The 16,538-nt window shown below is 43.5% G+C and overlaps 1 protein-coding gene across 1 annotated transcript in view; it reads right to left on the bottom strand.

The window, feature by feature from the left end:
• Positions 1 to 16,538, bottom strand: part of TEX11 (testis expressed 11) — a 479,256-nt gene that overhangs the window by 270,011 nt on the left and 192,707 nt on the right. The window contains exons 11-12 of the mRNA XM_054718924.1: positions 16,396 to 16,477; positions 12,844 to 12,922 (exon numbers count right to left, since the gene is read on the bottom strand). Of these exons, the coding sequence (XP_054574899.1) occupies positions 12,844 to 12,922; positions 16,396 to 16,477 (161 nt within the window). The remainder of the gene's footprint in view (positions 1 to 12,843; positions 12,923 to 16,395; positions 16,478 to 16,538) is intronic.

A 16,538-nucleotide genomic window follows, 5' to 3' on the forward strand; every position in this document is an offset into this window, starting at 1 on the left:
GGGGGAACTGATACCAAGAGCTTGTGCATAGATAAAGAAAAATGTTTATATGTCAACAGACTTAATTGTCTTAACTATTCCAGGAAGCAGAAAACCCGCTGTGGAAAGTTACCGGGTTGTAAAATGGAAAGACCCTGCCCCCTAAAATGTATTTAACCTGTGCTCAAACCCTGCTTCGGGGCCCACAACCTCTGCTCTGTGTTCAGAGTATGTTGTGGGACCGGGCATGCCTGTACCAATAAACCCTTTGCTTTTTGCATGAGAAGCCTCTTTTGGTGCTTTGTGAGTGCGGCCAGCGTTCCGGGCGTTACATTTGGAGGTCCCACCGAGATTGCTGCAGCCGCCTTCAGGCTCCAACAGACGCTTCTTGGGGTAAGTAACGGCGCCTCTTGGATAGCGATCGCTTGTCCTTGTCTTCTGTTTGCTGTTTAGTTTGAGGGTTAAGGCTGGCAAATCTGTTTGGTCTGGTGGCTGTCGGGGCGGGGCGTAAGTCTCCCCCGACTGCGACGACAGACGTGTCCTCGGGTCGCAAGCCACATCCCCGGGGGACGCCCTGGTGGAATCTGGGGAGGCCCAGGGACGCCTGGAATCCTCCCATCTGGGGAGGCCCAGGGGCGCCTGGAATCCTCCCATCTGGGGAGGCCCAGGGGCACCTGGAATCCTCCCATCTGTTAGAATACTCTGAAATTCTGTTGCCAGCCAGGTCAATTGGTGCTGTGAGACCTTTTGGATTTTTGTCTGAGCGTGTTGTGTTTGTCCTTGTCTTCTGTTCAATGTTTACTGTCATTTGTATGGTTCTTGTCATGGGTCAGTCCACCTCCACTCCTCTGTCCCTGACCTTGGATCATTGGTCAGAAAGCCTTTCTGGCTCCTCAGTTCTCTCCCAGGACCCTGCCGACGACGTCGCAGACCGTGATGTTGCCTGTGAAACCAGCTACCCCTTCCCCGCCGCCCTCGGCCCCTCCCGTCTTCTCGGCACAACCTGATCTGATCCTTTTAGACTCTCCTCCGCCCTGTCCTAGGTTAACAGGTCTCGTGGAGCCCTTAATGTTCTCCCGTCAACCCATTTGGGATGGCTGTCAGCAACTCCTGGGAACCCTCTTCATCACTGAGGAGAGAAACTAGGCTCCTAGAGACGCGGAAAAATGTTCCCGGGCGGGACGGGCGCCCAACGCAGTTGCCGGACATCATTGATGACACCTTTCCCCTGCGCCGCCCAGACTGGGACCCTAACAACCCGGAAGGTAGGGAGCATCTGTCCTCCTACCGCCAGGCTCTTGTGGCAGGTCTCCGGGCAGCCTCCAGGCGGCCCACCAATTTGGCTAAGGTAAGGGAAGGCGTTCAGGGGCTCCCCCGAATTGCCCACAGTCTTTTTAGAGAGGTTAATGGAGGCCTATCGGAGGTTTACGCCCTTTGATCCACAATCAGAGGAACAGAAGGCCTCGGTGGCCATGGCCTTTATTGGCCAATCAGCTGCGGATATAAGGCGTAAACTACGGTGCCTTGATGGGCTCCAGGATTTGACTCTCAGAGACCTAGTTAAGGAGGCAGACAAGGTTTTTCACAAAAGGGAGACAGAGGAGAGACAAGGCATTGACTAAAATCCTGGCCACAGTAGTTAGTAACACAAGAGAAAGGAAGTAGAAAGGGAGGGGACCTGGGTCCACGATGGCGGTCAAATTTGGACTTGGACCAGTGCGCATATTGCAAGGAGAAGGGCCATTGGAAAAGAGACTGTCCCAAAAGGTCCAGGACATGACGGCATGGCTTGAGGAATACCCAGATGCTTGGGCCGAGAAAGCCGGGCTAGGGCTGGCAGAAAATCAACCCCCAGTGGTGGTTACCTTGAAGACCTCTGCAGTCCCAATTCGAGTCAGGCAGTACCCCATGAGCAGGGAGGCTCGAGAAGGAATCAGACCACATATTCAGAAGCTAATCCAAGAGGGGGTTTTGAGGCCCTGCCAGTCAGCCTGGAACACACCACTCCTCCCTGTCAAGAAGCCAGGAACGGGAGACTACCGACCAGTACAGGATCTGAGGGAGATTAATAGTAGGGTACAGGACATACATTCCACTGTACCTAACCCCTACAACCTTCTAAGCACCCTCCAACCTGACAGAACCTGGTCTACTGTATTAGATTTGAAGGATGCTTTCTTCTGTCTACGGCTTTGTGAAAGCAGCCAACCATTGTTTGCCTTTGAGTGGACTGATCCAGAGGCCGGGATAGCGGGGCAACTGACCTGGACAAGGCTACCCCAGGGCTTTAAGAATTCACCCACCATTTTCGATGAGGCCCTCCACCAGGACCTGGGTCCCTTCAGAACCCGACACCCGGAGGTGACTCTGCTCCAGTATGTAGACGACCTACTGTTGGCTGCGCCGTCTCAGGAGGAATGTGAGTATGGGACCCGTTCCCTATTGCAAGAGCTTGCTCAGCTGGGGTACCGGGCGTCAGCTAAGAAGGCCCAGATATGTAGGCGGGAAGTAACTTTCCTAGGATATACTCTCCGGGAAGGAAAGCGGTGGTTGACGGAGGCCTGGAAAGAGACTGTTGTGCAGATTCCCGTACCTGCCTCCAGGAAACAACTCCGAGAGTTCCTGGGGACGGCCGGGTTCTGTAGGCTATGGATCCCGGGGTTTGCGTCATTAGCCGCCCCACTTTATCCACTTCTAAAAGGGGATGCGGAATTTTCCTGGGGGCCAGAACAGCAGCAGGCCTTTGACATCAAGGGGGCCCTATTGTCAGCCCCAGCACTGGCACTCCCCGATGTTGAGCCGAGAAGTCCTAACTCAGACCTTGGGACCCTGGAGGAGGCCAGTGGCCTATCTGTCCAAATGTCTGGACTCAGTAGCAGGAGGATGGCCCCGCTGTTTGAAAGCTATAGCTGCCGCTGCTCTGTTGGCCAAAGACGCTGACAAATTGACTTTGGGACAAAAATTGACCATCATAGCCCCGCATACTCTGGAAAGCGTCATCAGGCAGCCCCCAGACCGATGGCTCTCAAATGCACGCATCACCCATTATCAGAGCATTTTGTTGGATAAGGATCGAGTAACCTTTGGGCCCCCGTCTACCTTAAACCCTGCCACCCTGCTCCCGGACGAAGCTGCGGATCCGGTCTTGCACTCCTGCCAGGACATCTTGGCAGAGGAAGCAGGAATTAGCAGCTTCCTTCGAGATGGTAAGAGACATGCGGGGGCGGCGGTAGTCAGCAGAACTAAGACCATATGGTCAGCAGGGCTGCCAGAAGGGGCCTCAGCCCAGAAAGCGGAGCTAATTGCTCTCACAAGAGCCTTAGAATTGGCTAAAGGAAAAAGGCCACCATCTACACTGACAGCCGCTATGCGTTTGCTACTGCTCATGTACATGGGGCCATATACCAGCAAAGAGGACTACTAACCTCAGCCGGAAAGGACATTAAGCATAAGGCTGAAATCCTTAGGCTACTGGCGGCAGTTCTGCTGCCCACCGAATTGGCTATAGTCCATTGCCCCGGTCATCAGAAAGGATCAGACCCCATAGCCGCAGGGAACCGGCGGGCAGATGAGGAAGCAAAGGCAGCAGCCCTTCGAGGGGCAGAAGTTCTAGCACTAGTAACTGAGACCCAAGAGGAGAATCTGACACCCACAACTGTTACAGCATGTTCATCAGCTCACTCATCTAGGTGCCAGAGAAATGCAGGAACTGCTGAGGGAGCAACCCTTTTCCTTAACGGCTACAGAAAACAAGAGGCTGACGGAACAAGTGGCTAAAAATTGTCAAGCCTGCCAGGTTGTGAATGCACATCCATCCCAAACCTCAGAGGGAAAGAGACTAAGGGGGAATAGGCCTGGCCAATTCTGGGAAGTGGACTTTACTGAAATCAGGCCAGCCAAGTATGGGTTAAGATTTCTCTTAGTTTTTGTAGATACTTTCTCAGGATGGGTAGAGGCCTACCCCACCCGGTGGGAAGCAGCCCAAGTGGTAGGAAAGAAGATTATGGAAGAACTTTTCCCTCGGTTTGGACTTCCCCAGGTAATTGGGTCAGACAATGGACCTGCTTTCCTGGCCCAGGTAAGTCAGGGAGTGGCCAGGGTGTTGGGGATTAATTGGAAATTACATTGTGCCTATCTTCCCCAAAGTTCAGGGCAGGTAGAGAGAATGAATAGAACCATTAAGGAGACCTTAAATAAATTGACCTTAGAGACTGGCGTTCAGGATTGGACCTTGCTCCTGCCTTATGCTCTGTTTTGGGCTCGAAACACGCCCTCGTCCCCTATGTACAATCTCACCCCTTTTGAAATTCTGTATGGAACCCCACCTCCGGTCTCAAGAATATCACCCATTCTAGGTAAAGGCTCATTACCCTATACCCCTCTGCTTGCCAGGTTAAAGGCTCTGGAAGGGATCCAGTAATTTGTCTGAATGGAAGCTGTTGGCCTCCGCTTATCAACCAGGAGACCTTAAGGTGCCCCACTCATTCCGAGTCGGAGACTCGGTACTCGTAAGAAGACACCAGACTCACAGCCTAGAGCCCCGGTGGGAAGGACCCTACGTGGTGCTGCCGACCACCCCGACAGCAGTAAAAGTAGATGACATCAAGTCTTGGATCCATGCCTCCCATCTCAAGCCTGCGCCGCAGCAGCCGGGACCAGAATGAACGGTAGAAAAGACTGACAGTATTAGACACTTGGGATCTGGGAGCAGTAGAAGACCCCACCAAACTCCCCCTGCTCATACGAGATGATGGGCACCATCCCAGCGGTGCCCATACCTCAGGGTGCAGTGATTCCCGCCAGGGGTGTGTTCTCGGTAACATTGAATTTTATGTATGCCCCGAGGAAGGGAGGGAATGAGGAAAAATAAGGACCTGTGGGGGGGCCTGAATCTCTATATTGTGCTGCTTGGGGGTGTGAAACAACAGGGGCAGCCTAGTGAATACGAGGTTCCCCAAGGGACTGGATACAGGTATTGAGGAATATCACGGGAAGAGCCAGCACTGATTGTGAAATATGATCCCCTTGTGGGACAGGCATTCTATGTAACGGGCTAAACATTTCCCTCACTGAGAACGGGAAAAAAATCAGAGAATCTACAGACATGGGGTCTTAGATTCTATACTCCGGGCTATGATTATAGATTATGGTTTACAATAAGACTGAGACAGGAAGCTGTCCCCGTACCTGTGGGCCCAAACCTTGCCCTTCGCCCACCAGCATCACTTTAATCAGGCAGCAATACTCAGCATTACATGAATCTGAAGGTCTCTAGGATTAGAGACCGCCCACTGAAAAAGGGGGGAATGAATAGTTGTAAAATCATAAAAGCCAGCATTTCAGTAAGGGCCTGAGGTCAGTTGAAGACAAGGTCAGTTGAAGACAATTAGAACAAATCAGCCAAGAATGTTGAGATAGAAACCTATAATCTAAATCTATAGCTGGGGGGAACTGATACCAAGAGCTTGTGCATAGATAAAGAAAAATGTTTATATGTCAACAGACTTAATTGTCTTAACTATTCCAGGAAGCAGAAAACCCGCTGTGGAAAGTTACCGGGTTGTAAAATGGAAAGACCCTGCCCCCTAAAATGTATTTAACCTGTGCTCAAACCCTGCTTCGGGGCCCACAACCTCTGCTCTGTGTTCAGAGTATGTTGTGGGACCGGGCATGCCTGTACCAATAAACCCTTTGCTTTTTGCATGAGAAGCCTCTTTTGGTGCTTTGTGAGTGCGGCCAGCGTTCCGGGCGTTACAAGACAATGTGATACAAAGACAAACAGACATACAAAGCAATGAAATAGAGAACCCAGAAATAAACTCTTGGCATATATGGTGAAATGATTTTCGACAAGAATATCGAGACCATCCAATGGGAAAAGACAGTCTTCCCAACAAATAATGCTAGGAAAACAGGATATCACATGCAAATGAATGAAGCTGGACCTTTACCACATACAAAAATTAACTCAAAATTATCTATGACCTAAATCTAAAACCTAAAACTGTAAAAAGCCTAGAAGAAAACCAAGGGGTAAATCTTCATGATATCAAATTTGGCAATGATTTCTTAGATATGACACCAAAAGAACAGGAAACAAAAGAAAAAATAGACAAATTGGATTTCATTTAAAAAATTTTAAATGTGCATCAGATGACAATATCAAAGTAAAAAGGTAACTCACACTGTTAGATAAAATATTTGCAAATCTTATATATGGTAAGGGATTAATTGTGTGGGATCCCTTGTCACGTCCCTCGTGTTTCAGAGATCCCGTTCGGGTCCAGTTTCTGGAGAAGGCCGCAATCAAAATGAAGAGAAGCTAGAAAAGAATCAATTTGGGAAAATGTGGGGCCAGGCGGGAGCCCACCTCTAGTGGGAGGACTTCCAAGCTCTGGCCTTTGCTCTATCCCTTTTATTAGAGTTCTGAGATACACCCATTGCCCTTAGGCAGGTAATTCCAGTAACAGACAGATGATCTTATCAATAAGGATTTACATGATTATTTGGTGGGGAAGTTGCCTCAGTTACCATCCTCTCAATTAGATAGGGAGTGGTTGGCTCTGACCTTTAGCTTCAAGGTTGACCAGCCTTGCCGGGTTCCCTTTTCACATAACTACCAAGTGACAATGTTTGGTTTCCGGCATCAATATCCAGGGTACATAGAGAACTCCTAAACTCAACAATAAGAAAGTGAATAACCCAATTAAAAAATGGACAGAGAACTTGAATAGGCATTTCTCCAAAGTAGATATACAAATAGCCAAAAATCACCTGAAAAGATGGCCAACATCACTAGTCATTAGAGAAATGTAAATCAAAACTACATGTGATACCACTTCACACCCATTATGATGTAAGATAAACATACAGAAAACAAGAGTTGGCAAGGAGGTGGAGAAATTGAAACCACTGTACACTGTTGGTAAGAATGTAAAATGGTACATTCACTGTGAAAACAGTATAACAGTTCCTCAAAAATTAATAATAGAATCATTATGTTTCCAGCAAATTCCACTTCTGAGTATATATCCACCAAAGTTGAAAGCAGGGTCTCAAAGAAATATATCTACACTCATATTCATAGCAGCATAACTCACAATAGCTAAAATTTGCAAGTTTTATTTTCCATCAGTGGTTGAATAGATAAGAAAAGTGTGGCATATACATACAATGGAATATTCTTCAGCCTTAAAAAGGAAGGAAATTCTAACAACATGGATAAAACTTAAGGTCATTCTGCTAAGTGAAATAAGTCAGTCACAAAGCACAAATACTGCATGATTCCACTTATATGAAATACCTAGAGTAGTCAAATTCATAGAGGTAGAAAGTAGAATTGTAGTTGCCAGGGCTGATAGGAGGGGGAATAAAAAGTTATTGTTTAATTGATAAAGTTTCAAATTTGCAAGATGTGAAGAGTTCTGGAAACAGATTGTGCTGATGGCTGCTGAATACAAATGTATTTAATACCACTAAGGTATATATTTAATGATTAACATGATAAATTTTATGTTGTGTATTTTAACACACACACACACAAACAAAAAAAAACACTAGAAAAAAGTTTTATTGGAAAATAGCTACACACACGTATTTGTCTATGGCTGCTTTTGTACTATAATGAGAGTTGAGGAGTTGCGACAGAAACTGTGTGGCCCACAAACCTAAAATATATACTATCTTGACCTTTAAGAAAAAGTCTGTCACTATGAATTAGATGAAGACAGGTGGCATGTCTACAAAGTCTAAAGATGAGATGAACTAAGAGGAGTAGTTAATACATTGCATGATAGAACTGAAATTCACAAAGATCAGAACAACTAAAAAAGATAAGCTGTAACACTCAGGTTGAAACTTAATAGCTTAAAATTATGTGTGAGATAACAAAAAGATATATTTGACTCTACCCCCAGCTCCTAGGACAGACCTCCTAAAACGCCTGTAATTTCCTAAGTGATAACACTGGGAACATCTCCTGTTCTAATATTTGGAATATTTGTTTTTTTTACCCCATCCTAAAACCCTTGTAAATTCTGAAGTGATAAGAGTACTAGAAGCATTTTTTTTATATTGAGGTGACTCTGGGTGGACTCCTGATGGCTCCTGGATGGGGGCTAGTCACCAGAAAAAACAAGGCATAATTAGAAGTTGGGAATTTTCAGTTCCACCCCCACATCCTCCAGAGAGAAGAACTGGAAATCCTATCTAATAATAGAGTAATATGCAAATCATCACTCTGCTACACTCACAAGCCACGCCCACCAGCCACGCCCACCATCCAATCAGTGAGTATGCAATTAAACTGAAAACATGGCGGCAGCGCTGCCAACCAGCCTCTCTCGGTCTCTGGGAGTCAGAGAAGTCAGGTGTCAGCGCCTGAGGCTGGCTGCAGCCACAGAGACCAAGAAGCTGCCTGCCCCGTGATCTCAGGCCTCAGCCAGCTGGAGAAGCGGTTCACCCCACGTCCTGGGGGAGACAAGAAACCAGGTGCCAGCGCCTGAGGCTGGCTGCGACCTGGGAGATGAAGAAGCCACCTGCCCCGTGATCCCAAGCCGCAGCCAGCTGGAGAAGCCGCCCTCCCCACGTCCTGGGGGAGACAAGAAACCGGGTGCCAGCACCTGAGGGTGGATGCGATCTGGGAGACGAAGAAGCTGCCTGCCCTATGATCCCAGGCTACAGCCAGTTGGAGAAGCCGCCCACCCCATGCCCACCCGCCCCACGTCCTGGGGGAGATGGAGAAACTGGGCCCCAGTATCTGAGGCTGGCTGCAGCCTGGGAGATGGAGAAGCCGCCCACCCTGCGGTCCTGGGCACCAGTACCTGCGGCTGGCTGTGGCCTGGGAGACAGAGAAGCCGCCCACCCTGCAGTGCTGGGCACCAGCACCTGCGGCTGGCTATGGCCTGGGAGACAGAGAAGCTGCCCACCCTGCGGTCCTGGGCACCAGTAACTGCGGCTGGCTGTGGCCTGGGAGACAGAGAAGCCGCCCACCCTGCGGTCCAGGTGCCAGCACCTGCAGCTGGCTACAGCCTGGTAGATGGAGAAGCCACCCACCCTGCAGTCCCGGGCACCAGCACCTGCGGCTGGCTGTGGCCTGGGAGACAAAGAAGCCTCCCACCCTGCGGTCCTGGGCGCGAGCACTTGCAGCTGCAGCACAGGCGAAGCCCCCTGTCCACCATCCCCTGAGGTTGCAGTCAGCCTGGGCGCCTATGGCTGACCAGAGGGAGGGAAGCCCGGATCCTGGGTGCCTGTGGTCAGCTGGAGGAGGGAATCCTGGGTACCAGGTGCGGGCCGAGGCAGAGGTGGTTAGGGGCAATCAAGCCAGCAGGGGAGCAGTTAGGGAGAATCAGGCTGGTAGGCAGAAGCAGTTAGGGGCAATTAGGCAGGCAGGTGAGCGGTTAGGAGCCAGTAGTTCTGAATTGTGAGAGGGATGTCCAACTGCTGGTTATCCCATGAGGGGTCCCAAATTGGAGAGGGTGCAGGCCAGGCTGAGGGACACCTTCCCCACTGCCTCCCCGTGCACGAATTTCATGCACCGGGCCTCTAGTGGAATTAATAATTGCTCATGCCTATATGAGGAAGCCTCCATAAATCCCAATAGTAAGGGGTTCAGAGAGCTTCCAGGCTGGTGAACACATTTATAGCAGGACTATGCACCCCAATTCCATGAGGACAGAAGCTCCTGCATTTGGAACCCTCCCAGACCTCACCCTATGTATCTCTTCATCTGGCTGTTCATTTGTATCCTTTATTATATACTAGTACATACCTTTAATAAGCTGGTACACTTGTTTCCCTTAGTTCTCTGAGCCTCTTTAGCAAATTAATCAAACCCAAGGAGAGGTTGGTGTATAGCCAGTTCGTCAGAAACCTAGGCTTGCAGCTGGTGTCTGGTGTGTGTGTGTGTGTGTGTGTGTGTGTGTGTGTGTGTGTGTGTGTGTGTGTGTGTGTGTAGGGGCAGTACTGTGGGACTGAACCCTTAACCCATGGGATCTGACACTATGTATAGGCAGACAGTGTCAGAATTGAACCAAATTATAGAATACCCAGTTGGTGTCACAGAGAATTGCGTGGTTTGGGGGAAAACCTCCACACGTTTGGTGACCAGAAGTGAAATGTTTTGTGCAGTAGTAAAGGAGACTCACAGGGAAGAAATGTGTATATAGGAGAAAAACACACAGTAGGGAAGAACTAGGTTTTTCCCTACAACAGGAGGGAGAAACTGAGGTTTTTCCTTTTAGTACTTTAAGGTATTGGGTACATTATTCAACCATAAAAGTAGATGTGGAATTTAGGGATTAGAAGCAACTGATACTGTAAAGATCTAGTTTTGTAAGCCCAATTAATAATGTGATGTGGTTGCCAGAAAAAAAGCTAATTTGAACATTGGCTGCATTAGAAGAAACAGGATCTAGAACAGTGCTGCACAGTAGAACTTCCAGTGATAATGGAAACATTCTCTATCTGAGCTGTCCAACAAGGTAGCCATTAGCCACAGGTGGATACTGAGACTTGATATATATAGTGTGACTAAGGGACTAAATTTTCTATTTTGTTCAATTTTAATTCATTTACATTTAAATAGCTATGTGTGGATAACTGCTACCATATTGGGCAGTGCACGTTTATAATACTTAAAACATGAAAGGCATATATTATTGGTTAGATCTGAAGAACTGTGTTCATTTCTAGTTACCATACTTATAAAAACTGGAAGTGAAATCCAGGAAATGAGCTTATTAGGAATACTGTTAGAATGAACTGGGGAAGAGCTATCAAGTAAATGATTTAGATGGTATCATATGGCAGAACTAGTAGCCTTAAAAATGACTGGAAAATATGTATAAATTCTATATGAGGAAGAATTTTGTGTTCCAGCTTTGTAAAAATATAATAATGGTAATCCTCTCTTCCACAGGTTTTCCAAAAGAGGCTGAATGACTTTTCATCCAAGAAGTCATGTACAGGTAGGAGAATGGTCTACAACAATGGTTGCCAAGTTATAGCCTGCAGACCAAATTCAGTCATCAGTTTTTATAAATAAAGTTTTATTGAAACACAGCCACTTTCATTCATTTATAGTTTGTTTATAGCTGCTTTTACACTACAATAGCAGATTAATTGTGACAGACTTTATGGCTGACCAGCCTAAAATATAATATTTACTACCTGGCTCTTTAGAGAAAATGCTTACTGATCCCTGGTCTAAAATAGTGGTTCTCAGAACGGCCTGGGCCTGTTGGAATAATGTAGGCCCTGGCCTCTTTATTTTTATCAAGTTCCCTAGTGATTATATTTTTAACAGCTTTATTGAGATATAATTCACATACCATACAATTCATCCATTTAAAGTATACAATTCAGGCCCTGGCCAGGTAACTCAGTTAGTTTGAGCATCATCCCAATACACCAAGGTTGTGAGTTCAATCCCAGTTCAGGGCACATACAAGAATTAACCAATGAATGCACAAATAAGTGGAATAACAAATCAATGTTTCTCTCTCTCTCTCTCTCTCTCTCTCTCTCTCTCTCTGTCTCTCTCTCTCTCCCTCCCTCCCTCCCCCCTCTTCTTCTTTCTTCTCTCTCTCTCAAATCAATTAAACAAAAAATATATATACAATTCAACGACTTTTAGTATATCCACAGAGTTGTGCAACCACCATCCAATTTCAGAACATTTTCATCAAACCAACAAGAAACCCTATACCCATTAGCAGTCACTCCCTATTTTCCCCATCTCTCACAGTCCTAGGCAACCACTAATCTACTTTGTGTCTCTATAAATGTGCTATTCTAAACATATCATATAAATGAAATGACAACATGTGGTCTTTGTAGCCAGCTTCTTTAGCTTAGCATAATGTTTTTAAGGTTCATCCATATTATAACATGTATCAGTACTCTGTTTCTTTTTATAAAAGTCAAATAGTACTCCATGGTATGAGTGTATCACATTTTGTTTATCTATTCAATTAGTTAATAGACATTTTGGTTGATTCCACATTTTAGTATTAAGAATTCCACATTTTAATAATAAAAAGAATGCTGCTATGAGTATTCCTATTTGTATGGACATATGTTTAACTCAAGCGTGGAATAACTGGGTCAATGGTAGATAAATCTCTAATTCTGACTGTTTCCAAAGCTGCTGCACCATTTTACATTCCTACCAGCAGTTTATGAGGGTTACAATTTTTCCATATATTCTGGGTATGTGCCCTGACCTGGATGGGATGACACTCCAACCAGCTGAGCCACACCAACTAGGGCTTATCTGTCTTTTTTATTCTAGCCATCCTAGTGAGTGTGGTTTCTCATTGTGGTTTTGATTTGCATTTCCCTGATGGCTAATGATGTTGAGCATCTTTTCAAGTGCTTATTCCCCAGTAATTCTGATGCACACTGATGTTTGAGAACCACTAAGAGGTCTATAAGTAATTTAAGGTCCCTTTTAACATTAATGATCCCATGAAGATAGTGCCAGAGAGTTATATCACTTGCATAACTATACTTGCTCATATCTTCCTGTTCCACCTGACACTAACCTGCAGGTTTACCTAGTCTAACTCCTATTTTATAAAGTCATGATTATCTTATTCCTTTTTCATTTTATTTTTAAAATTTTAAATATAAATTTTAAAATTAACGTGACTATTGATTTTTTAAATCATTAAACAAGCAATTCCATCTTCTAATTTGATCAGCACAATGGCAAATATTGTTTTCTGTGAGTATGTATGGAGATGATAGATAGATAGATAGATAGATAGATAGATATAGATTTAGATATAGATTCAATATGTGTTCATGGAAATCTTAGAAAAATTTTAATCTTTAGAGAAAAGAAAATCAATTATTCTGTACCTTTCATTATCCATCAGCAGTTTAGCAATGTTCAGACAGATGTCTAAAGACATGTCAAGGTGTAGTATTTCTATGCAAGCTAACAAAGAGAAAAAAAGAAATAATCATGTCAGTTTCATTTATGAGGAAGCTTAGCTATTTTCAATAATTTTTCTCTGTTCAAAATCTACTTTCCAAATATTTTCCATGTATCATGTTTTACCTAAAATTTATCAAAATCTTTTAATGAAGTAATAATATACAATGCTAGAGAAAATGTAGTGAAACAGGCACTCTTAAATGACAAAGTAACCTTTTGCAAAGCAATTTGGCAATACTATATGCTAAGAACACAGTGGTTAAGAGCTTGAGATGTGAAGTCAGAAAGACCTATATTTGAAACAACTTGTCACCTGTGTGGCGATAGGCAAGTTACATAGATTTTCCACACCTTAGTTTTGTCATCTGTAAAATGGGGATTATATCACCACCAATCTTGGTTGTGATTGAGAAGGTTACATGAGATAATATATGTAAATTACATAGCAAAGCACCTAGCACTAGTAAGCATTCAATAAATAAATGACAGCTGTAGCCTGGCAAGTGTGGTTCAGTGGTCAACCTATGAACCCTGAGGTCATGATTCGATTCCTGTTCAGGGCACATGCCCAGGTTGCAGGCTTAATCCCCAGTGGGGGGCATGCCAGAGGCAGCTGATCAATGATTCTCTCTCATCTTTGATGTTTCTATCTCTCTCACTTGCTCTCCCTGCCTCTCTGAGATCAATAAAAATATTTTTTTTAAAAATAAATGACTGCCACTATTATTATTTCTTATACCTCAGAAATTGTATTTCTGAAAAGTCATCTGATATAAATATGGGAAAATGCTTATTAACAAAGATATTAAAAGCAGTGCAGATTATAACAACAATAAAAAGAAAATATATTCTGAGTGTGCACTGTAAAGCCAGGAACTATGTGCTTGGTGCTAGCCAACAGCGGACAAAATACAAAATCCCTGCTGTTAAGGAGCTTATATTCCAGTAGATGGTGGACTATGGATATTTTTAGTATTTACCAAAAACTTCCTTTAGGTATGTGCCACCTTTCCATAATAAAAAATTGTGTATTTTTAAATTTTTTTTTCTATAACAAAAAATACCAGTAAAATTCTAATGCCAGCACTTAGGTTGACCATGTTAAGAGTAAAATACTTTCACTAGCAAAGAAATGAACAGAAAATAAAAATCCAAGTTTCATACATTCTCTCAATAAAACAAAATAAAAGATAACTTTATTATTTTAAACTATGGAGAACTTAAGAGTCAGGGAATTCTCCTAATCTGTACTCTGAAATTGTAACTTCATTCGTCTGAATATCAACAGTATCTAGATTGAGTTAAGGAAAACAATCTGGGAATAAAGAATAATTTCACTTTAAACTCTGTTTCTTATCTACATTTTGATAAAAACTGTAATGGGGAAATCTAGTCCAAAATTAATCAACTTCACAACTGGGTGACTCCAATAATCTCTCTGGTCTTCCCACACTGCATTAGTTTGAGTAAGCCTATTCCTTTAATTCGTTAGTTGGTTTGTTTATTCCCTTAGTGCAAACAAAGTAGAGTTGTCTTCCTGGTTCCTAATATTTTTCAACCTGTGTATACTGAGATGAAAACCTAGAGATACAGAATGCTCTGTACATTTCAGCTTCTGAGGTCTCTTAGTGATTGGTTAATGTTCTAGAGGTCACAGAAAGTTTCAGCAGTACCACATTAGCACTAAAGTTAGAGCTACTTCCAAATATGATTGTTGGCCTACTTATTACAAATTGTTACTTATTGGATAATAAGTTATTATACCAACATAATTTTATCTTTTAATCTTTTTATTGATGTCAGAGAGGATGAGAGAGGGAAAGAGAGAGAGTGTTGCATTGTACCCCGAATCTTACAAAGGACACCTCAAGAAGTCGAATTATGGAGTCATTTATTAAAGGCCGGCGGCATACGAGGGGCAAAAGCTCCAGATCTCGCAGCCCTGAAAAGCTCGCCACATCTGGCTTATATGCAGAATATCACAAAGGTATCGATTACATCTTTGGGCTTGGAATGAGGAACCTGGTTTGCACAAAGCAGTTACAGAAGTGAAATTGAGCAAGTTAATTATCTATAGTTTTGGGTCTACGGATCACTGAATCAACAGAAACACATTATCTGGGGCCACCGAGGCAATTTAGAATAATTGTGCTGTCCAGATTCCGGGACCACTGAGTCAACCAGAATGCATTATCTGTAGCTACTGAGGCTGATTCTGGGACCACTGAGTCAACCAAAACTCATTATCTGTAGCTACTGAGATAATTTAGGGTAATTGAGCTGTTCTGGTTCCCAGAAGAATGTGTTTTGATAACCAGTGAGATCCCAATCAATGGGATATTCAAACCACCATCAATGGAGTATTCAATTGATTGGGATAGCATATATAAGTTCAGAAAATCAAAATAACTTTTCTACTGTTTTAGCAAAGCAAATAATTACAGAAGCCAAACAGCAGGGTTAAAATATTAAACAGCAATTTTTACCCAAGCATGATTGCCACCATGCTTCATAGAAACATCAATGATGAGAGAGAACCATTGATCAGCTGCCTCCTGCACACCCCACACTGGGGATCGAGCCAGCAACCTGGGCATGTATCCTGACCGGGAATCAAATTGTGACCTCCTGATTCGACTCTGAATCACTGAGCCACTCCAGCTGGGCCTAACATAATTTTATATAGTAAAATTAATGCAGCTCTATAATACAACTATATTTTTACATAGTAAAAAAATAAAGCATGTATGCATTAAAAGAATTTAGAATAAGTTATTTTTATGACTAAACATAATTGAAATACTGTTAAAGGGCCAGTGTACATAAAGAGATTTGTTCCCCTCATTTAATACTCTATAGTAGCTAAAATCTATATAGTAGTAATAACAATGATAATAACTACAATAATAATTATTATTCCATACTAAGTATACACTAGGTATGGTGCTAAATGTTCTATATACATTTTCTCATAGGATTCTCAAAACAACACAATGAAGTAGACAGTATTATTATATCACTTTCAAAGATGAAGAAATTAAGTACAGAGAAATTAAGTAACTTGCCAAAAGACCCACAGCTATATATCAGGATGTTTACTTTGTGATGTGTATAGTCTAGTCCCCTGAGAATTTTGAAAAACGAATAACAATGTTTATACAAGTAATTATAAAAATCACAACATTACAAAGGCTTTTCAATCAATAGGTAATCTTTCTTCAAGGTAGTAGACAACTTAAGAAGGGTTGGGCAGTTGCAATTCTCTGTTAGACTAAAAGAAAACTGATGGCTTTTATTCAGCTCTTTTTTACTACCTATTAAATTTGCTACTGTTCTCTCCTTTCTCTTTTTCTTCTCCCTTTCTTATGTGATCATTTTTCTACTCAATCACCATCAAATTATACTACAAAATATCTTATAGTCAACAAATTGGTGGTTAAATTTAAGAACTGCACTTCACACAGAGGTGATACCTTCAAGGAGTTCTTCATTAGCTGTTTCGCCCTTCAAGAGGATTTTTATCTTCAAGAAAAGCCCAGCTGGGTTGAAATGTTCCTATTTTAAAGAAATCACAATTACATTAAAACTGTGGAATATAAAAGACCATTTTCAAGTA

Source organism: Eptesicus fuscus, chromosome 1 (assembly GCF_027574615.1).
Source record: "Eptesicus fuscus isolate TK198812 chromosome 1, DD_ASM_mEF_20220401, whole genome shotgun sequence".
Lineage (NCBI taxonomy): Eukaryota > Metazoa > Chordata > Mammalia > Chiroptera > Vespertilionidae > Eptesicus > Eptesicus fuscus.